This window comes from Rosa rugosa, chromosome 2 (genome assembly GCF_958449725.1).
Source record: "Rosa rugosa chromosome 2, drRosRugo1.1, whole genome shotgun sequence".
In the NCBI taxonomy this organism is placed as follows: Eukaryota; Viridiplantae; Streptophyta; class Magnoliopsida; order Rosales; family Rosaceae; genus Rosa; species Rosa rugosa.
The window spans coordinates 63,740,653-63,764,675 of NC_084821.1; the positions used below are offsets into that span (position 1 = coordinate 63,740,653).

Consider the following 24,023-nt stretch of genomic DNA (forward strand, 5'->3'; position numbering starts at 1 on the left):
CACAAGAAAGAGGCGCCACCTATTACATCTCTTTTCTTTCTCCATCTCCACCACAAAACCTCTATTTTCACCTCTCAAAAAAATCCAAACCCATACTCCCTTTACTACTCCATCTCCTCCATCACCACCACCACAATTACCATCTTCCACCACCATAAACACCATCACCACTACTACTACTCCATCAATACTACTTAACGTTAGCCAAAGCAGCATCATATCTTTATCACCATTCCATTCATCCACCAACATCAAGAAGTCCATCATTCATCCATTCCACCATCAAGGAGGATCCAAGGAGCAATCAAGGAGAACAAGGAGGAGCTAGCCATTAATTTGTCAAGTTTCAACTAGTTCATTATTTCCTTAACTCCTTAAATTTACCTTGATGTACTTTATAGATTTGATGCTAATTTGTATGATTATGAGTGAGTAGTTACTTTGTTGGGGCTAGGGTTGAATGCCCTAGCCAAACTTGTATGAATTGATGTTTTAATTTACATTTGATGCTATTTGTGATTTTCATTTTCATATGCTAATTCAAAAAGTGAATGCATTCATTCAAACTTAATTACTTTGAATGTGTTGTGTTTGTCATCTCATGAAAAAATGTTTAGGGAGTAGTTAACCTTGAGCATTGATAGCATCCTCTATGTGCATGTGAAAGTTGTGAGTTAAAATCATCTAGATCTAGGATTGGTTTGCTTGCATGATTATTTAAACTCAAAGCTTAATGCATCTAGGAACAATGAATTGAGACTTAACCGGTAATAGGATTTATTCTTAGGTAGTTAATTCTAGACTGGTTGGAATTGATAACATTAAAGGAGTTTAAGCTTTTGTAGTCTTATCCAGATGAAAAGAGGGTAATTGGGGAAATTAGAGTAGCATCACTTGTATTTGAACTTCAATACTTGCAAGGGAGGTCAGTGGTAGACAATCCAACCCCTAACTTCATCAATTATATTACTAGTTTAGTTTAGAGTAGTTTACTACTTTACTTTACATTTGAGCATTTATTTTAATTTGGTTCACCACTCACTACTAGAATTATGTTAATAGACATCACATAATTTAAATCGGTCAGACTTGCACACGATGTAAAAAAGTAATCTAACATCGTTTTAGAAAAATACCAATTTAAATGTGTATCATTAACATCGGTTCTTAAAATGACCGGTGTTAGAACTTTTGTTTTTAAATTTGCGGGAACCTAATTTTCGTAAAAGCGCTAAGTGTTTAAGTGAATTGAAGGAAGCGGGTACTAAAACTTAAAACTTTCACACTTAGAAAAAAAGACCGCTCGACCCCAAAACAGAAACATAAACCCTAAGCTCAGTCTCGACCTCCATTATGAACCCAGACTCGAGCTCCTCCTCCTCCTCCTCACTCAAACTCACCGCCATTGTTACCCTCATCGCCTCCTTCATCTACCTCCTTGGCTTCTTTGGCATCTACTTCGTCTAGTCCTTCATCTCATGCGTCTCCCACTACGACGATGACGTCTTCATCGACTCCCGCTGCTGCATGCCCTCCCCAATGTCGTTGACGCCGACCTAGCATTGTGCTCCGAGGAGGATGAGGACATCATCCAAGCAGTTTTAAACTGAAGGAATGGATGGATTTCAAAACTTTTTAATTAGTGCGGAATTAGTTTAACAATTAAACTACTAACTAAACATAAAATCCATTCCTTTAACCCATGATCTTGGCTTATTGTGATATGTATATAAACAAAGCATGCATAGTAAGGAAGAACAAAGAGGGAGTTTATGTTCTACTCACCATTGGAGCGTGATTTTAATCCGATCCAAGTGAACCACCAAAGTTCCTCTCCTTGATCTCTCCTTGTGTGTGTTTCCTCCACCATGAAGCACCTTGAATTAAGAACTCATTCTTGTACTCCTTCTTGTGCTTGTAATATTCTCCTTGATGTAACAAGTAGAGCCACAAAAGGATATGGCCTCTAAGGATCTTCACTAAGTGAATCAAGAGATGAAGAAAGATGAAAGAAAAGAAGAAATTATGCAAGTGTTCTTCTTTCCTTTAATTTCTGAAAAATGGACCAAGAGAGAACTCTCTTTCTCTCTCTCTCTCTCAAATCTCAAATCTGAAAATAATAGTGTGGAGACACTCTTATTTCTTTGTCCATGCTTTCACTTTTATATAATAGGAAATAACTCCAATTACTAAAAGAAAATATTGACTTTCATAAAGCCAATATTTTGGCTGGTCCATACATGTTATTGGGCACTAAAAATGTGTATTGGGCTTTCATTTAAATCTCATTTAGTGAAGCCCAAGTCCACACCAAAAACCCGACAATCGTTTAGGCCCAATAGGTTCGGTTTTACCCGAAAATCCTAATTATGTTCAAATAATAAATCTAATTAATTATTTGCTCATAACCAACTCTTGTTTAATCTTCTTCATATACAATCTCAAGGATCCACTTATATGGTGTGCGATCTCTTAGGTTCTAATTAACAAGGCAGTGAAGTTTATAGAAACCATTCTATTTTGTTTACGAATCAAAAACTCCATTTTTGATTCTCCCTTGTTATTAGGATAATAAATGTTTATTAATCCTCGGGGACTTCACAAGTCATGAGTGACGTCTTGCAACATATCATGACTACCCTAGTTAATGTAGAATGACAAAGAACCTATTCAATTGGAATTACAATACAATACGGTCCTTCTCTAACACGATGTTCTAAATCACATCATCGGGGTATGGAATTGATATGTCAATCCCCTAATGTGATTTTCATTCTTATGTGATTCTTAGAATGTGATTAAAAACTCCTTTTTAAATCTCATTCAATGCTTTGGCCAAAGACTCATTGAATCACATCTTTGAACATACACCTTATTTACTTAAGGATAGAGATTCCTTGTTGTACACTCACATGTCTCCATAACCGAATTGATTATACCAATGAATGCATCTATTATATCCATTAAGGGACACAATATTATTGCATCATCAAGAGATAATCCATTCACTCATAAGACAACTATGGTGTCTCAGGTCAAATGACTAATTTGTATTATTGCAATTTAGAGTTCAAGTTTGACATGTAAGTAAGACTCCATACAAGAACTCTAATGATCGCGTTCAGTGTACTCTTTAAGTTAAGAGCACCCACATACTTGTATTAGTGTCTCTACACAAATGACAAGAGACATATCATCCTCCATATTGAGCATACATTGTATGTGCTAGTCTTTCCGGATTATCAATGTCCAAGTGATAATCCTATGACTAGGAACCTTTTAGGATAAGAGTGTGAAAGAGTAAAGGTCTCACACATCTAACTCTTTAGATTACTTTCTCTTTAACTCATATTCCTTGGACCTTGTTCAATCAAATATTAAATATAAGCAATGAACAATAAACTTGCCCTTTTGATTAATAATAATTACAATAATAATTACATCAAAATGATTGTTTTAGGACACAATTCCTTCAATCTCCCACTTGTACTAAACCCAATCAGCCATGAAACGTACACCCATCTTCTCAAGATGTTGTTCTAGCTTTGCTTGTGATAAAGGCTTAGTGAATGGATCTGATATGTTATCAACAGATGCTACTTTGAGAATGTTAACGTCTCCACGATTAACAATCTCCCTTATGATATGGAAACGTCTTTCGATGTGTTTGGATTTTTGATGAGACCTTGGTTCCTTGGCTTGAGCAATTGCCCCATTGTTGTCACAGTAAAGTGGAATCGGTGACTCAATGGTAGGAACCACACCAAGTTCAGTGTTGAACTTTTTCATCCAAACTGTTTCCTTTGCAGCCTCTGCAGCTGCAATATATTCTGCCTCAGTAGTGGAATCTGCAGTAACACTTTACTTGCAGCTTCTCCAACTTACTGCACCTCCATTCAAGGTGAAGACAAACCCTGATGTGGATTTTCTGTCATTCACATCAGATTGAAAATCTGAGTCTGTGTATGCTTCCACTTGCAACTCTGATTGCAAATCACCACCTCTATAAACGAGGAATAAATCTTTAGTCCTTCTCAAGTACTTAAGGATATTCTTAACAGCATTCCAGTGTTCTAAACCTGGATTGGACTGATATCGACTAGTTATGCTTACGCCATAACTGATATCAGGTCTTGTGCATAGCATCGCATACATGAGGCTCCCTATTACAGATGCATATGGGATCTTGCTCATCTTTTGCACTTCCTCAATCGTTTGTGGGCACATTTTCTTAGAAAGGTGAATGCCATGTCTGACAGGCAGAAAACCCTTCCTAGATTGTTCCATGTGAAATCTATTCAGCACTTTGTCTATGTACAAGAATTGAGATAATCCAATTAATCTTTTTGATCTATCTCTATAGATCTTTATTCCTAATACATAGGCAGCTTCTCCAAGATTCTTCATAAGGAAGGTCTTGGACAACCAAACTTTAATTGAAGATAACATTCCTACATCATGTTTGGACCCAAAATGAAATTGGAGCCAAACACATCATTCCCAAAGAGTAGGATGTCATTTACATAAAGTACAAGGAACACAACAGCACTCCCACTGACCTTCTTGTAAACACAAGGTTCATCCATGTTTTGTGTGAAACCAAAAGACTTGACTGTATCATCAAAACGGATGTTCCAACTCCTTGAAGCTTGCTTATATCCGAATAGATTTAACCATGGCAACAGGAGAGAACACATCTTCATAGTCAATGCCCTCTCTTTGCTTATAGCCCTTTGCCACCAACCTAGCTTTGTAGGTTTCTATTTTACCATCTAAGCCTATCTTTTTCTTGAAGACCCATTTGTTTCCAATTGGTCTAATACCAGGTGGAGGGTCAACGAGAGTCCAGACTTGATTGGTATACATAGAGTCAATCTCGGATTCCATGGCTTCTTGCCATTTCTTTGAGTCAACGTTTGACATTGCTTCATTATAACTAGAAGGATCATGCAGGTTTTCATTGTCACCAAGGAGATTTAACTCCCCAAGGCTTTCATGACACAAACCATACCTCTTGGGAGGTATCCGGATCCTACTAGATATTCTTGGAGTTTGTGTTATAGTTGGTTCAGGAAGTTGTTCAACGGGAAATGCAGTGTTAGTTTGTGGCTTGTTGGACACTTCCTTGAGTTCTACCATTTGCTCAACATTTCCATCAAGGACGTAGTCCCTTTCAAGGAAAGTGGCATTCCTGCTAACAAACACATTTTGTTCTTCAGGTTGATAGAAATAATATCCTAAACTATCTTTAGGATATCCCACAAATAAACACTTGCTTGATCTAGCTTCAAGCTTGCCTGCTTCTAGTCTTTTGACATAAGCTGGACAACCCCAAATCTTAATATGATTGAGACTTGGTTTCTTCCCATGCCACATCTCATATGGTGTAAGAGGGACGGATTTGGAAGGCACTCTATTCAACAAATAAATTGTTGTTTGAAGTGCATATCCCCAAAAGGATATAGGTAAATCAGTATAGCTCATCATGGAACGAACCATGTCCAACAAAGTTCGATTTCTCCTTTCAGAGACACCATTGAGTTGTGGTGTTCCAGGAGGAGCTAGTGAAGAAACAATGCCTTCTTGTTTGAGATAATCAATAAATTCATTGCTTAAGTATTCGCCTCCTCGATCAGATCTTAGAGCCTTAATACTTCTGTCGGTCTGTTTCTCAACTTCATTCTTAAATTCTTTGAACTTTTCAAAGGCTTCAGATTTGTGCTTCATAAGGTATATATAACCAAACCGAGAGTAGTCATCGGTAAATGTTATGAAGTATGAGAATCCACCTTTACTAATAGTGGACATGGGACCACATACATCGGTATGTATTAGGCCTAGGAGTTCTTTAACTCTTGTTCTTTGTCCACCATAATGTGACTTGGTCATTTTTCCTTTTAGACAAGACTCACAAGTAGGCATAGGATCAGATCCTAATGACTCTAAGTATCCATTTTTGGATAATTTGTGAATTCTATCTTGGCTAATATGACCAAGTTTAAGGTGCCACATCTTAATGGGGTTAACCGTTTCTCGAGTTCTCTTAGATCCCAAAGCATTTTCCTTCATACAGTTAATACTACCATCTAAAGCTAGATGAAAGAGACCATCAATAATATTAGCATGACATATCATGCGTTCATTAATAGATACAAAACCACTTAGTTTATCAAAAACTACTCTATAACCATCCTTCAAAAGCATGGAGATGGAGATAAGGTTCTTTATACATATAGGAAGATAAAGACAATTATTTAACTCCAATGTATCTCCTGATGGTAACTTCAAAATATAAGTCCCCACGGCTTTGGCATCAACTCTTGTGCCATTTCCTACACGTAGGGAAATTTCTCCAGCTTTAAGCTTCCTTGCTCCCACTAGGTCCTGCAACGAAGTGCAAACATGGTGGGATGCACCTGAATCAATTATCCAAGTGGAAGTATTATTAACTGTAAATATTGATTCAATCACATTGATCATACCTTCTGTTGAAGACTTGTTCTTCAAGGATGCAAGATAAGCTTTGCAATTCCTCTTCCAGTGCCCATCTTTGTTGCAAAAGAAACAAATACGTTTTGGTTCCTTTTGTTCCTTCTTCTTCTTCTTTTGGACTACTCCCTTAGGCTTTATCACTTGTTTCTTCTTCCCTTTGCCTTTACATTTGGACTTACTGGATGAAGAAGAAGCGATAATAGCCGCACTCCCACTCTCTTTCTTAATTTGCTTCTCAGCTGTTACCAGCATATTGAGAAGATCAGAAAGAGTATGATCCATTTGTTGCATATTATAGTTCATTATGAACTGAGAAAATGAATCATCTAGGGAGGAAAGAAGAAGATCTTGAGCTAGCTCCACATCAAGTGCAAATCCAATGTCTTGAATTTGCTCAATAAGGCCTATCATTTTTAGACCATGTTGATGAACAGGTGCACCCATGATCACATGCTTTGTCTTAACAAGCTCATTGACTACTGTGAAGCGCACATTTCTATTTCTCTCACCAAACAATTCAGTGAGATGAAGTAATATAGAACTGGCGCTATCCATATTCTCATGTTGCTTCTGAAGTTGTGAGTTCATGGATGCAAGCATAACACATTTAGCTTGCGTGTCATCATCCTTATGCTTTTGATAAGCAACACGTTGCTCATCGGTTGTATCTTGAGCCAATGGAGTGTGAGGAGGTGCATTTTGTAAGACATAAGCGATCTTATCGAATGTCAATACAATTTTCAAATTGCGGAGCCAGTCATTGAAGTTTGGGCCCTCAAGACGATTTTCATTGAGAATTTTGGTGATAGGATGTCCTGAGATATTGCAGTCTACATAACATAAAATAAAAGAAGTGAGATTGATTTTAAAACCAAGTGACTCGGGTCTTAAGAATCAAATGACACCCTCTCACTATTTTAACAAATTCCAAATCCCTCAAAGGAATTCGAGAGTATAAATTAAAACTCTTAGTGAGTATGGAAGACTCATTTTCATTAAGCCAACCGCATCATAATAGAACTATAAGTCAACTTAATTTCCATGAGAGGATACTCTTATCCAATCACATCAAATGTGAATATCCATAACTTTGGCCTCTAAAGTAATTAAGTCTCACCATAATAGGATATTGATAAATTACTCTAGTTAAGCTATACCCAACATCTCATGTAAGTATAGAGATCAAAAATTAAATCTCATCATAATAGAATATTGACCAAGATTTGTCCCTACCTTACAACATCAAATGTTGAATAACCTCTCTTTAATGCTCCTAGCAAGAAATACCTCCGTTCGGAATGATATTCACATGCAAGAACATCTACTAGGAGATTACAATGTTGGAAGGCCACAAATAAGCATTCATAATGACTTCTTCGTTTTTCAACTTAATATCACTTTGAGGGAATTTTAAGGTCTCATCTTTAATAATCTTATTAATAACAATCACATTGCATTTGCTTTGATCCTATTGCAATCACACATTCATTATACTTGATCTATAATAAAATACTCCCACTAATTGTTTTCAGAAAAACAATTTGATTTCATCAAAAACATTTTTCAAATGGAATCATGGGAAATATAAAATTACTTAATCAAGTGCAATGAACATACAATTATAATAGGTCACATAGGATGATTATGGACTTGTTGTTTGATCCAACATGAGCCAATATGTTGGATCAAGGTCATGTTTGGGTGGTTGATTTTAATTACGCGTAACGATTACGAAAATTAAATAACTAAGCTAAGCTATTACACTTTGCACTTGAACTTCTTTCAAGGCTAGATGACTTCAAACTTCTTCTTTGAATCATCCTCATGTGCCTCCATCTTCGATTACAAGAGTGGATAAGGGGCATACAAACTCCCATTTAAATTTAATCAAACTTGAATAAATTAAATAAGCTACTTAGTTACACAACCAAATGAATTAACTAAATTAATTACATAACCCAATCGAATTAACTACTTTAATTACATAACCACATTCATTCAAAATGAATAGTCGGCCAATCTCATGCTCAATTATATTAGGCCATAGTCCATAATCATCCTTTAATTAACCAAGATTAATAAGGTTAATTAAACAAGCATAATTAACTTATTCAAAATAAATTAACCACTAAATAACTTTAATTTAATGCAAGTAAATTAATTGAGTGATTTAGGGGATGATGTCTTACATCATGCAACACTAACTTTTGGTGAGTAATTTAGGGGATGATGTCTCACATCACTTTTGATGAGTGATTTAGGGGATGATGTCTTACATCATGCAACACCAACTTTTGGTGAGTAATTTAGGGGATGATGTCTCTCATCATGCATCACCAACTTTTGGTGAGTGATTTAGGGAGACATGTCTTTTATCTCATTCCAACTTTTGGTGAGTAATTTAGAGAAACTAATAGTAAAGATGACTAACTCTACCAACCTTTTGGTGAGGGAAACATGGAAATGATTTTATGTCATCATTAACTATTAGGTAAATTTGAATTCATGAATTTATGGATCAAAAGTGAAAAACAAACACCATGAAAAATTAGCTAGTTCATAACTAGATTAGACATGTTCCAAAGCTGGAAATAAAATTTCAGCTTTGTGTTCTTCCATTGAACACTTGTTTACTTCATCTTTGAAGCCAAAAATCATGCATACCCTAAAGCATATATAATCTAACATGTTTCTAAGATTAACACCTTAATTAAGAAACATATAGAACCCCTTAATACATTCTTATATGCATCAAAGTTTCATAAAACTTAAACCACTTCTTACATGTAATTTCTAGAAACTTTTCTTGCTATCATAAAATCTACCTTGCATCACATGCTTCATAACTTTTATGATAAAGCAAATTTTATGATCTAAATTACATATTACTCTAAGCTTAAGAAAATCACATCAACCAACATACTTAGCCATGTTTATAACATACCAAAATTAAGCCAATGCCTCTGATACCAATTGAAGGAATGGATGGATTTCAAAACTTTTTAATTAGTGCGGAATTAGTTTAACAATTAAACTACTAACTAAACATAAAATCCATTCCTTTAACCCATGATCTTGGCTTATTGTGATATGTATATAAACAAAGCATGCATAGTAAGGAAGAACAAAGAGGGAGTTTATGTTTTACTCACCCTTGGAGCGTGATTTTAATCCGATCCAAGTGAACCACCAAAGTTCCTCTCCTTAATCTCTCCTTGTGTGTGTTTCCTCCACCTTGAAGCACCTTGAATTAAGAACTCATTCTTGTACTCCTTCTTGTGCTTGTAATATTCTCCTTGATGTAACAAGTAGAGCCACAAAAGGATATGGCCTCTAAGGATCTTCACCAAGTGAATCAAGAGATGAAGAAAGATGAAAGAAAAGAAGAAATTATGCAAGTGTTCTTCTTTCCTTTAATTTCTGAAAAATGGACCAAGAGAGAACTCTCTTTCTCTCTCTCTCTCTCAAATCTCAAATCTGAAAATAATAGTGTGGAGACACTCTTATTTCTTTGTCCATGCTTTCACTTTTATATAATAGGAAATAACTCCAATTACTAAAAGAAAATATTGACTTTCATAAAGCCAATATTTTGGCTGGTCCATACATGTTATTGGGCACTAAAAATGTGTATTGGGCTTTCATTTAAATCTCATTTAGTGAAGCCCAAGTCCACACCAAAAACCCGACAATCGTTTAGGCCCAATAGGTTCGGTTTTACCCGAAAATCCTAATTATGTTCAAATAATAAATCTAATTAATTATTTGCTCATAACCAACTCTTGTTTAATCTTCTTCATATACAATCTCAAGGATCCACTTATATGGTGTGCGATCTCTTAGGTTCTAATTAACAAGGCAGTGAAGTTTATAGAAACCATTCTATTTTATTTACGAATCAAAAACTCCATTTTTGATTCTCCCTTGTTATTAGGATAATAAATGTTTATTAATCCTCGGGGACTTCACAAGTCATGAGTGACGTCTTGCAACATATCATGACTACCCTAGTTAATGTAGAATGACAAAGAACCTATTCAATTGGAATTACAATACAATACGGTCCTTCTCTAACACGATGTTCTAAATCACATCATCGGGGTATGGAATTGATATGTCAATCCCCTAATGTGATTTTCATTCTTATGTGATTCTTAGAATGTGATTAAAAACTCCTTTTTAAATCTCATTCAATGCTTTGGCCAAAGACTCATTGAATCACATCTTTGAACATACACCTTATTTACTTAAGGATAGAGATTCCTTGTTGTACACTCACATGTCTCTATGACCGAATTGATTATACCAATGAATGCATCTATTATATCCATTAAGGGACACAATATTATTGCATCATCAAGAGATAATCCATTCACTCATAAGACAACTATGGTGTCTCAGGTCAAAGGACTAATTTGTATTATTGCAATTTAGAGTTCAAGTTTGACATGTAAGTAAGACTCTATACAAGAACTCTAATGATCGCGTTCAGTGTACTCTTTAAGTTAAGAGCACCCACATACTTGTATTAGTGTCTCTACACAAATGACAAGAGACATATCATCCTCCATATTGAGCATACATAGTATGTGCTAGTCTTTTCGGATTATCAATGTCCAAGTGATAATCCTATGACTAGGAACCTTTTAGGATAAGAGTGTGAAAGAGTAAAGGTCTCACACATCTAACTCTTTAGATTACTTTCTCTTTAACTCATATTCCTTGGACCTTGTTCAATCAAATATTAAATATAAGCAATGAACAATAAACTTGCCCTTTTGATTAATAATAATTACAATAATAATTACATCAAAATGATTGTTTTAGGACACAATTCCTTCATAAACGGCATCATTCCATCTTACTCTGTCTAATCCAAGCTCGGTAACTGCAAGAGAACGGTGGCGATTTGGCGCGAGTGGCTTCAGAGAACGATCAGGAGGTCACTGCAGGGTTTGTCTCTCGAAGGATTCGATTATGACTCCATTGTAGGATAGTGCTGGGAGTTGCCAGTCAGAGACAAAGTAATCTAGACCCCGACAATGTCGTTGAAACCTCAGCTCCCTCCGACCAAGATAAATTAGCTTCTCATCTCAGCTTGGACAGCTTCTCATCTTCGATATCTATGAACTACTTTTCTATGTCAATTGACTCTTCTACATTGTATGAGTTTTTATGCAATAAGGGTGCTTCATTCTCCTGTACAGAAACTTCATAATAAACAAAGTGAACGAGCGAGGAAGAGAACATATACCATCACAGATTATCAAGAAATGGATACATTGGACTAGAGGAGGAATTGGTTAGGATTTGCTCGTCTTCATTTTCTGAGCTGAATGTTATTTTTATTCTATAGTGTGTTCCCTCATGGTTTTATTTGCTGCACAGAAACAGAATTTGCTTGAAGGAGAGGTAATTGATTGTGCAATTTTGTGGAAGAAAGCCCGTGTACCAAAAAATGGAAAGATAGATGAAGAACTATCATTGATGGCAACAAAAATAGTATGTCCAAATTGTTAAGTTGAGTAATTAATGGTGTATCACCTCATCTAACTTATGTTAACATATCTGATTAGGATGAACTATTGGAGAAAAAGAGTAAGGGTGAGTTGGAAATCTCAGGGAGTAGTGATGTTCTGTCTCAAGCCTTAGAAACTTCTAAAAACTCGGGTAGGATGAGGGGTGTTGGAGGCTTCGTCAACCCATCCTCCTACTTTAATCTTACAAAGCAGAAAAGGATTCGAATTACTAAGGCAGATATATTGACCCTTGATAAAGAGCGTGATAAGGGGTTGGAGGAGACGAAAGAAAATTATTCTTGCGCAGCAAGCAAAGACGGAAGAGATCTTATATCAAATGATTGCATAGCTAGAAGCACTAGCAACAGGGAAGACAACTATGCCATAGGGGAGAATGTCATTTCCCATATATCAGATAAAAAGAGCTTCCATGATAGACCAAGAATTGACAAATCTAATCCTAATGATGGCAAGGTCATAGAAAATGTGTAGGAATGTGACATTATACCTACTCTTGGAAAGGTAACAATATATGTAGTTTCCTATTTGAATTCTAAAATTCGCGTTGTACTTTTGTATAAATTATGCTTCTGGTTTTTGATACTTTTATGATTTTGTTTTTCCTTTTAGGGTGCCGGATTATGTGAGCTAGCAGTGGATAATATCAATAATATAGTTGCTTTTGGTACCGTATTCGAAGAGGGGGATATAAGCAAGATAGTGCATGGAGTTCCATTTGTTTGGCTCTAATTTTGCTGCAGCTGGTCAACAGTCCACTACTAGAAATCTGTTCATTTACATCACCACTATTAAATCGGTCAGAATTGCACGCGATGTAAAAAAAACGTGTAAACATCAGCTTATGAAATATCGATTTCTATTGTGATTATAAACATCGGTCATTAAATTAACCGATGTGTAAGCTTTCGTTCAAAAATTTTGAAAAAAATGCGGAGGGACTAAGTTAAAAATGTTAAGAACGCGGGGGGACTAAATGTTCATTCCCTCCAACACTTAAAACTTTTTTCACTTTCTCTGAAACTTTCGAACCCTAACTACTAACTCTCACTCCATCCAATCCCCCCCTCTCTCTCTCCCTCTCCCTCTCTAGTTTCACAGCTAGCTAGCTCACACAAATCGAGCCATGGCTCCTCCCAGTCTTCTCTAAAACTTTCACTCCTTCCAAACACTAATCCCCCCCCCCCCCGACTCTGACTTTCTCTCTCTATGAACAAGCTCCGGAATTTGGTCGCGTACCCCAAAATCAACGAAGATTTCTACAGCCGTACACTTTCCGGCAGCGTCATCACTCTCGCCTCGTCCATCGTTATGCTTCTGCTCTTCTCCGAGGTCGTACGCTTTCCTTTTGCTATTTCTCTTTGTTATTTGATAGGAATTTGTGTTTTCATTGAAGATCTGTCAGATTCTAGGGTTTGGAATTATGAAGTAATGTCAAATTAGTATTTCAAGTTACAGATCTGGTAGAGTCTTATTGAATCCAACCCCAGCTTCTCCACCTTTCTTTGCCTCGGCCTCCGAGCCCAACCTCAACATCCTCCTCCTTTCTCCTCCTCCGACCTATCCTTCGATGTCGATTGTAATTTGCGATTGAAGGAGGCTGTAATCCGCCTCCACCTCTGCATCCTTTCTTCGTCCTTTTTCTCTCAAGCTTTACCCTAATCCTTTTGCTCGATCTCAGCCTCTACGGCCCCAAACGAGGACGTTTTGGTTGAAGAAAGAATCGCAAACAGTCCAGAGCCCACGAAGGATTGAAATCTGGTGGTTGGTTTGTGAATGGGGAGCTGTTGGTTTCTCTCTTCCTCCCTTCTGCCCAAAAGGTAATCTTCGGTGACTTCCTTTTCCTTCTTAATCTGGTGTTCGAATTACTGATATGTTTTGTTTCTTTATCTTTGATGCTCGGGTTGGAGTAGTGTTGGACTGAAAGTGAGTAAGAGAGAAAGATGATTCAGTTTGGGTTTGTCTTGGACGACATCCGATTTGTCCTTTTTATGGGTTTTGGTTTTGATTTTGTTTTATGTTTTAGTTGGTTTTGAACTACTTGGGGTTTTGATTTTTTAGGGGTTTTCTTTATGTTGGAGTGTGAGATCTCAGTAATTGATTGGACTGCTTTGAGGTGAGTTGCTTGCTAATTTTAGTTTTATTTTTGGTTAGTCTTTCAGCTAAAGTCTTTGGCCATTTGAAAATATATGGTCTTACTTTGTTCTTTTATTGTTGTTGTTGGAAGTACCTGGAGTTCTGATTTGACAAGAACTTATTGAGGAATTATTGGGTTTTGATTTAGGGAGGAAGAGAACAATATATCTCAATGTATAAGTCTTAATTATCTGTGTCATTAAGTGTAAAAGAAATTGACGCCTGCATTATCGGTTATGGTAGGATTTTCGTTGGCTTAGTTATGCTCATACAGTACATCTCTTCCTGCTGCTGAAAGATATAGAAATGGTTAGTAACTGACTTCTATTTTATCTCGTTCTTAGAGTGAGATACACAAAGAGTGATCAGAAATATGATCAAGCATTAATTGTTTATGTTTTATTTTCTTTATAGGTAAAGTGCAGATATGTTTAGTATGGAATTCAAGAAATGAAACCTCCCCAAATTCAGAGAAACTGTAATTTAGTTGGATTTTTTATTATAATGTCATGGTGGGTATATTCTTATCTCTTGGAGTCTCTGTGGTGGCTGGGATTGATTACAAGTAAGTTTTTCAATTTTTTATTTTGCCATTTTTGGTGTATATATATTATGTTATTGTTTGGCCGACCTTGTGGGTTTGGCCAACCTTGTGGACTATTTTGGGCGTTGCTCCAGCAGTCCTTATTACTCCTCTTTGGTGCATTAAGTATATTTATCAGGTAAGTTTTCATGGGGTTTTGGGCTGTGTTATGTGCATTTCTAGATTGGTCATATTTGTTATCCATGCACCGCAAGAGCATCCTATCATCAATTCTTGAAATGTGGAGTATGGCAACTCAACCAAGTTCGATATCAGACATTCATTTTATGTCATATATATACATTTTCCTCACTATTATTCAGATTTAATCTTATATATTAAGAATTGGCCAATTGGGGCTGAGTGTGTAGTCTTTATGTTTTGTTTTCTTGCTGTGCTTGCTAGCTACATCTTTATTTGTTTAGAATTTGTTGTTGCTTCTTTTAAGGGTATTGAGCCTAGTGAAATTTTGTTATAATGAAAGTCTGGGGAGTGAGATTTTGATTGGTAGTGTGATTAGTGAATCTGGAGGTTACCCATGAAAAGGTTAAGGGCTGGACACCTAAAAGGCTTTACTTCTATGTGTTTCAAAGGCCTGAGATGGGTTCTCGCTGTTAGGTCCTCGATTCTCTGAAGGAATTTAAGGCTACTATAGCTATGTGAAGTAAGGAACTCTGGGTTGTGAAGTTCTTTGCACCTTGGTAAGTGCTTTTTGTCTGTGGTCTTTTATGATATCTATAGTCAATAGACTATATTATGAACTACATAGAACTTATTGTAGCAAATGGTTGAAATTCTTCCCATATGTAGTCAATAGACTATATTATGAAGTACTACATTGAACTTATCGTAGCAAATCGTTGACATTCTTCCCTTTTTTTCTTAAAGGTAGTGTGGGCATTGTAAAAGATTGGCACCTGAGTAGAAGAAGGCTGCCAATGAAGACACATAATTCTAGTAGTGTTATATACAAAGCACACTTGCCAATGAAGACACATCTATATATGTGAGCCGTGTTACATGGAGTCCAGATGGGAACTTTTTTAGTATGTAAAGTTCTGATATTGAAAGTATTCCTCAACATCTATGTCACTCTGAGAGCTTTTCTCAATAATTTTTACATAGCTATACACCCTGTTTGAAGTATTCTTTGTTTTCTTGGACTATTTGAGTTTTGTTTTATTGAGAGTTACAAAACACTAATGTCAAAGAAAACAATGTCAATTCAGAGATTACAAATCAGTACCTAAAACTGGACTGATGTCTCATGATTATGAACATATCGAAATGTCACCCAAAAATCGATGTACACAAAACCAATGCACATCGATATCTAAACACCAAACCGTTATCTACTGTCAACGTACAAATTAGCTGTTATAAAGTAAACCGATTTACCATGAAATATAGGACATCGGTTTTGAAAAATAGAAATGACGTCTACAAAACTACTAGACATCGTTTCAACTAACGAAAAGCAATGTTCCTAGTAACATAAAACATCATTCTTAATAGATTAACTGATGTTGCCTAAAGGCACATACATCGTTCTCAGGAGAATAAGGCAGCAAGATGCACGTAAAAATGGACACGAACAAACAAAAAATTTTGGAGATTGATGTCTACGAGAGTATTAGACATCATTTTTGAAATTATAATCGATTTAAATGTTCACTTAGGTATTGTTAGCGATATACTTTATTAAGCATAAAATGTGAAAATATGAAGAATTAAATATAGTTAACATATAAGATTATGATGATTATAACGATTATACATCGATTTGTGGTTTAGAATGGATGTTGGTCGTTGTCTGGGACATCGGTTAAAAATGCGCTTATACTGATGTCTGCATCTTTTACATCAGCCACAAAGAGATCGGTCAGAATTTAGTTTTACATCGGTTCTGGACTGATGTAAATGAACAGAATTCTAGTAGTGATCTCTTTTCTGCGCGGGCGTGCCAGCACCTTTCGGGTGCGGTCGTTGGGGGTGTCCCTTGACCTGACTTCTTTTGAGCGACTGTAGACGAGGAGAGCACCAACCTCGTCGCATGATTCTTTATGCCTCGTGCTGGAGGACTTTGTCTTGTGTCACCAAGTCGATACTCAACGTTGTAGGTTAAGCAGAGCGAAATCACCGGGAAGTAGAGAGAACTTGCTAAAGCGTGACTTTAGCTTGGTTAGTTTGCGAGGGCGTTACCCTTGCTTGGCTGGTTCCGTAACCGTTGTGGTCGCGGTACTATAGTCGGCTCCCGAGGAGACTAGGACCGAAGCACGTTGACAGAGGGTTTGGTGGCACTGACAGTCGGCTCTTGAGAAGACTAGGACTGGAGTGTGATCACCGGTAAGAGAAAGAGAGGAGTTGCTCTTAGAGAGGGGTTGCTCTAGAGAGGCTTGGATAATCTTAGAGATTGTTGTTGTGAATTGTGTGTGTTGAAGTGTTTCATTGTAACCTCTATTTATAGGCTACCATGCCAAAGTAGTTGGCCTTAAACAAATGATAGTGGAGCATTAATTGGAGATAAGGAATGATGAATTTTGGAGATAAGAAATGATGAATTTTGGAGATAAGGAAGCATAATTGGAGATAAGGAATGATGAATTTTGGAGATAAGGAAGCACTTTCGGCTCCTTTATTCCTTCAATCATATCTCCATCAAGAATTCAGATTTTGACCGTGACTTCTTCATAACAAATGTTCCACTATGAGTGTAGATCATCCTGGTAAAATTTCAGAGCTTTTGATATAGTGGTTGGGCCGGAAACGCTGCTGGACCTCTTACAGGTCCAGTTTTCCAATTTTGCTTCTGCAAAAGATTGGACTTATTGTTTGAAGGCTTTCCACTCAAAACTAGCTCTGGGACTCTTCATAAGAAATGATCCTTGGGATGTCTAGATTTAATCTGGACAGTTTTAGCTCATTTGAATTTAATTTGGTTAGTCTTCCGCCCCTCCTTCCTTGTTTAGCTCGGTTTCTCCTAGCCGAAGTAGGAAAATGTGCTAAAGTTGACTTTTCATGCTTCCATGCTTCCATAGTAGGAAAATGTGCTAAAGTTGACTTTTCATTTCCATGCTTCCATCATTTCCTTTTCTTGCAGCTTGCATAATCTTCCATAGTAGGCTTTATTTAGCTTCTAAATAATATATTTCGAACTTGTCGACAATATATAGCTTGAGCCACTGACTTTGGCTCAATTTCTCTAAGACACGCCTTGTCAGGCCAAAATGCTCATTTTGGATCCAAACACCATTGAAGGAGAGAATTGTTCATGTATCGGTGGATGGTATACTTAAACCAGATGCACAACTTCCTTTCCCCATCCCGGGTGAGATGGAATTCGTTAGGGAAGCTGTTGGGAGTCATGTAGCTTATTATGAGGATCTTGTTATCCGAACAATGTTTAAGGTACGTTTGGTTGATGGGTTTTGTGTTTCGGTTAGTTTTGGGTTAACGAAGCCATTCAATTTAAATTACGTGATTGGATTTTGCTGTATGCTGCATCTTTTATGATTAGTTTGTTGGTTTAGGTGTTGTTTACTTAGAGATGACAAGAAACTATATGCATTTAACTTAAATTGAATTATCTGGACTTAATTTGGAGTGTAATTGTGCTTTGTGTGTCTGCCCTTAGCGATTGAATGCAATGTTACCACTTGAGAGAAAACCGAAACTGAAAGTATTGCTTTATGTTATCAACAAGTTGAAACTGCAACACCAAATAAATCACTAAAGTTTTCTTATGTTCATCAAAACATGCATTGATTATTTATTTATTTTATCATTTCCTAGAAAGCAAGGTGCAGCTCTAATTAGATCAATATGTTGTTGCATGAGAATGATAGTTCAATTGGTATGGAAGAATAGTGGCAGAAGTTAGTTAGCAATAGATATTAAAGTTGGATCATGGTATTAATGATATATGTTAATTTTATTTCCTAACAGAAAAATAAGAAGAATCCGCAATTCGTCGATCAATTCACTCTTTGATAAAGTTGAGATTAATCCGTGGGTGCCGAAGCGCTGCAAGTTGTTGTATAAACATGCAACAACTATCATGAAAGAAACGAGGAGCTCAATAAGCATAGTGTTTTCTGAAAAAGTGTTTGGCGTACCCAAGCAACTCTTTATCTTGACTGAGAATGTGATTGATCTTTTAGAGATGCAGTGGATTGGCCAAAGAGTTAGAGCAGCATATATGGGGTAAGCTTCACTTTCTCTAGTGCTATAATTCGAGTTTTATTTCCATTCAACTATTCAAATTAAGTGAAACCAGCCAAGTTTCAACTATAAGACATTGAAATAGATTTTTGTGGAAAGATTAGAACATCTTTATTCTAGTCTTGCAAATGGTTATGTGTGGAAAGGTGATATGAGATTATGGGGTTTTGCTGCATTTCGAAATGAGTTTGCTCTCTTTCATGCCTTAGCTTTTGACACAGGTACTTGCATGAACTTCTTACTGAAAGAGATGAATTGGACACCTTTACTTTTGTTGATCCGGTAGCTACATATAATTGTGAAAGACTGGACTTTGTACGGTACTTAGTTGATAGGTTAAAAGAGGGAAAATTTGATCGTATATTCTTTATGCCTTTCAATCCGGGGTAATGTTGCAATATTCTTAGTATACTTGGTATTATTTACCTGTTTTTATGTTTTGCATAATGTGGGCTTGATTTTTATTGTAGGAAGCATTGGATCGATATTTACTATCCTATGGGAAGGTGAAATCTACATTTTGAATCCGTAGCCAAAACCAGTCCATTACCAAGTATGGGAGAACTCGGTGATAAAGTAAATACTAAATTATATACATTGAGCTATTTTTTAACATATCCGACCAAGTAGCATTTAAATTGGGTAATGACAATGGTTGTGTAGTGTGGTGAAAATCTTCAATGCTGAAACTGGTAGGGTCAACAAACTGCCTAAAGTGAAACCGCTTCCGGTAAGACTTAATACATGTTTTTGGCTGAGATAATACATTAGATCTAGTATGTCAATGCCTTTCTAATTGAATACCTTGAATAAATAGGGCGTACCTAAACAACCGGGTGGGGTTGAGTTTGGTTATTATGTTATGTGATACATGAAGGACATTATAGAGGATGAGACACTTTCATTTCCAACCAAGGTATATGCATTATATTATGAAGAACATTTTAGTTTAATTAAATATTAGCTTATTTACCCAATGATTGTGACTTATATGTTGTTTTATACATTTCTAGTGGGTGGTAAAGATGCACAAATCATATAGCCAAAATGAAATTGACGAGGTGCGCATTGAAGTGGCTGATTATATACAGAGTTTGGTGTAGGACTTTTGGCTACCAACATGATTTTGAGTAAGGCTAGTTTTTGCTTTGAAGCAAAGTTTGGTGTAGAACTTTTGTAGTTGGTTGCTAATATGTTTATAGGCTAGCCTTTGTAGGATTTGGGGTTTTATTTTGTGACTTATGTAGAATTATGAATTTGGAAAAAAAAAATTAATGGAAAACCCCAATTTTTGGATGATGAGAAATATATTTCTTTTCCCGGCCAGCAGCACCTAGATGAAAACTTTGCACATCATGCTTGTCAAAATGAAGTAATGTATATAAAAGCATAACAAAGTAGTAATGCCAAGAAAAACGAAGTCAATTGAGAGACCAAAATAAAAATCGATGTCTCATGATTATTAACAGATCGAAATGTGTCCACAATACGATGTACCCAAAACCAATGCACATCTATTTCTAAACACCAAAACGTAATCTATTGTTAACATACAAATCACTTACTATAAAGTAAACTGATTTACCAAGACACTACTAAAAAAAACTTCAATTGCGAAGGCAAATAGTAATTTTGCCACAGAAAATACTTTTCGCGACGGCAAATTGAGCATTTGCGACGAAAATGTTAGCGTTGCAATAGATGGCGTCACAAGATCCAATTGCGACGGTAAATTTCCGTTGCAAAAAGTATTTGCGACGGAAACTGCTACCGTCACAAAGGCTAATGTAGTTGCGACGAGTACTTTGCCGTCGCAAAAAATATTATATTTAAAAAAAAAATCTGGTGTGAATTTCACGCCAAATACTGCAAAAATTATAATTGAAAAATGTTAAAATACCATATGAACTAATTTCAATTACAAACCAACAATCACAATTGTAAGACCAACCAAAGGTTTTGCCAAATTACAAGCATCAAAATAAGTAAAACTACCAAGTTTCTTGTTGAAATTAAGAGTTACACCCGAAAACTGTTGGAAGGAGACGTTGGGTTACTTAGGAAGTTATATAATCCTATCAGCTTCTTCTTCATTCACTGATCCATGAGTTGTGCTTTTGAACAGTCCTACAAGCAAAATAGAGACATATCCTCAATAACCTATCCCACAGATAGCAGATAACAAGTAAATACCAAAGAGAGGAATTACCTTTTATAACCATAGATAAAACTTATGATTGAGAAGCATATAGGTTTTACAGTGAAGTGGAAATGAGAAAGAGCATAAAACTTAAAGCAAAGTTTCTTGAACAACATTTCTGCCTGATCAAAGATACATATCTTGCTAATAAATCAACAGTTTTATGAACATAGAAGGATGCACGCATGATAAAACCTCAAAAGAAACTCATACAAGGAGACTAAAATTACAGGAGAGATAGAAATAACAGCAATCAAAAACATGAACCTGATTCTTATACTTGTCTTTGGATGGCAATGGGCCAGAATCTGCATTCATCTTGTGAAGATACTATTTTTGCAAAAGGTTGATAACAATAGCTACTCAATTAGAGAAACGAAATGAACCATTTGCTACTGGTAGTAATTATGTAGAAGACAAATAATAAAGCAACCAAAGTAATTTTGGCCATAAGAATGAACCATTTGCACATGAAGTGTACAAGAAGAATATCAAGGAGTGTAATACACTTAAAAAGAAGAAGCAGAGCAACTAGCCATGTGGAATTTATTAATCTAGTTTTAAATATTTTTTTTCTTCTGCAACTAGAATTCAGACACATGAACCTTGCAGAATAACGGCCAACTTATTTTTCTTCTAGGGCTCATGCTTGGTTGGTAAAACCTGAACCAAAGCAGGACATATGAAGGAATGGTGTGGCGACCCGGAGATCGGATTACCACAACGCCACCTCCCCAAGGAACCCTCCACCCGCGACACTTAGGGAGTAAGTGCTTTGGGCCTAGAATTCCTCAAAGAGGCAAGGCCTTTAGGTTAGAGAACAAGAAATTTATAAGCCCGAAATTCTTAGGCTTGCATAGTGATCTTGGCTCGTAACCGCAAGATTACGAACTAGGAGAGGAAGAGGAAAGGAAGGTGGTGTTGTGTTGAATTTAGAACCTACGTCATTTTTAGTTCTTAGCCCAAGTTTACATTAGGTTCATTGAATGGTAATTTACGTGAGTCTTCTAGGTCTAGCCCACTAGGATCTAAACTCAAGTGGAGGTTCTAACCCTATGGTTCCACTTTGGTGGTAAGCAATCACACGCATCATCAACCACACATAACGTTACAAAAATTTAACGAGATCGAACATGCCAAATCAAAATAAACTTTATATAAAACAAATTGTGGCCTCCAAAGATTATCTTCCGTACCCAAGCTTCGACAACAACAACCTGCAAAACAAACTAAAATAGGGGTTAGGTTCCTACATCCAGTCATTTCCCATGTCCGCCCCCATATCTAAGTTTAAAAAAACATGAGTTATCGTTTTGAGAAAAAGTAATAGATAAAAACCGGTTTGCGATTCCACATGATCGTCACCACGTAATTACAATCCCACGACAATTGATCTCCTTCCACAACTTCCATCATAACCGTCCATCTAGCCAATCACTTTCCGGAATTCAATTATCACAAGGCTAGAGACAAAGAGGATAATTCAATAACAAGGGCATGGTGCACACTGCCCACAACTAGTGGCTAGGGATTTTCAATCTCCAAGGAGGAACAAACATCTCCTTACATCCCCATCAATTGCCAACACATCAATCCAACCACGCAAACCATTTCAAGTGTAAAATAGATAATTTTCAAAACCATGCAAGAGGCCTCATATAAAACATAGTATATGCAAGAAAAACATAGATAGAGTTAAAGCCTTAAAGGCATCCCCTACCTGGAACTTGAGCTTTCTCTTGCAGCACTTGGCCTCAATGCAACCTTGTAGCAACCACCAACTTAACAAGATCCTACCAAGATATCGAGCCTAGATCAATAAGCAACATTAATAACGATATACAAGACTAGCTAATCACTCTCAATGCTCTCCGGAGAAAACCCCTCCTTTAATCTAATTTACTAACTAATAATCAGAACATTTGGGAGTTGGTTTTTCAGGAAAAAGTGGTAAGAACACCTTTAAAAGACAAGTTGTTAAAAGCTGGAAACAGAGTTTAAAAAGGAACTGTACGTCAAGGTTCGAGGAGAATTGTTCAATATACTAGAGGTAAACTCTTGGGAAAATTTTGAAAGGTGGATGGTTTAACAACCCACTCAGTAAGAATGAAATGGTTATTGAATTTCAAGTGAAGCCATTTAAAGAGTAGGGGTTTTAAAGGCCAAAGTAAAACGATGTGCAGATTCTTTCCAGAAATATCAGCTTCTGTCCACATTTTTTAAATTTTCATAACTAATTCTAAAAAAATGGTTTTGGAGTGATTGAAATTTTGGAATGTTCATCTTTGTGTCTACTATATTTTTCTAGAAGGAACTGATCCCAAATTCTCAGCGGTTTAGCTCCAGTATTGAAATGAATGCAGCTGGGTCAGATTGTACTGAAAACTGAAAAACTGCAGAAAGTAGTTCTCTTGTTCAAAGCTCTTTTGGTACCCAAAATGGCTAGTTAAGTAGACTCTAAAACACCTATAGGGTATATCTAAAACTTCTAAAGACCTAAAATTTTAGTCATCCTTTAATACTAAAAAGAGGAGGTCTTGTAGCTCAATAACATGATGTTTTAAAGCATGATGTTTGGACAACCGTAAAACGAATAAACTCTTGGATCAAGCACGATTGGTCTAGCATAAATCAACACATCAGAAATAATGAGAGCTTCAAAGTTAAAGCAACAAGGTTCCAACAACAATAGTGACAAGTTGTAATATGCAAGAGTTTGTAGCAACAACCAAAAATAAACACAGTATTTAGGAAAGGATGATACTCACCAAAGACCAACCAAAAATGTGAGTTTTCTTGAGGGCTTCAACTAGAAGAGAGCTGAGGGAGTTGATTGGATCGAGCCCAGTTGCAG

At 36.4% G+C, this 24,023-nt stretch overlaps 1 protein-coding gene and 2 long non-coding RNA genes across 3 annotated transcripts; 2 read left to right on the forward strand and 1 right to left on the reverse strand.

Moving 5' to 3' along the window:
- Positions 1-5,970: 5,970 nt before the first annotated feature.
- On the reverse strand, positions 5,971-6,844 carry LOC133729259 (uncharacterized). Its single transcript, XM_062156757.1, has 2 exons — positions 6,483-6,844; positions 5,971-6,384 (listed from the first exon to the last, which is right to left on the reverse strand). The coding sequence occupies exons 1-2, from the start codon at positions 6,793-6,795 to the stop codon at positions 6,359-6,361; spliced, it is 339 nt and encodes a 112-aa protein (XP_062012741.1). The 5' UTR covers positions 6,796-6,844; the 3' UTR covers positions 5,971-6,358.
- Positions 6,845-13,094: 6,250 nt separating this feature from the next.
- LOC133732966 (uncharacterized) lies at positions 13,095-14,647 on the forward strand. The gene is made up of 5 exons (XR_009857430.1): positions 13,095-13,361; positions 13,488-13,849; positions 13,943-14,145; positions 14,409-14,474; positions 14,580-14,647. It is a non-coding gene; the product is annotated as an uncharacterized LOC133732966 (long non-coding RNA).
- On the forward strand, positions 14,646-15,894 carry LOC133732965 (uncharacterized). The gene is made up of 2 exons (XR_009857429.1): positions 14,646-15,449; positions 15,637-15,894. It is a non-coding gene; the product is annotated as an uncharacterized LOC133732965 (long non-coding RNA).
- Positions 15,895-24,023: the final 8,129 nt, after the last annotated feature.

What these genes read in the sequence shown, in the direction of transcription:
- LOC133729259 (XM_062156757.1), bottom strand. Translation starts at nt 6,795, where the DNA reads ATGAACTATAATATGCAACAAATGGATCATACTCTTTCTGATCTTCTC. An exon ending in GAACAAGTCTTCAACAGAAG is followed by an intron (nt 6,385 to 6,482) that starts GTATGATCAATG and finishes ACTTCGTTGCAG; the next exon opens with GACCTAGTGGGAGCAAGGAA.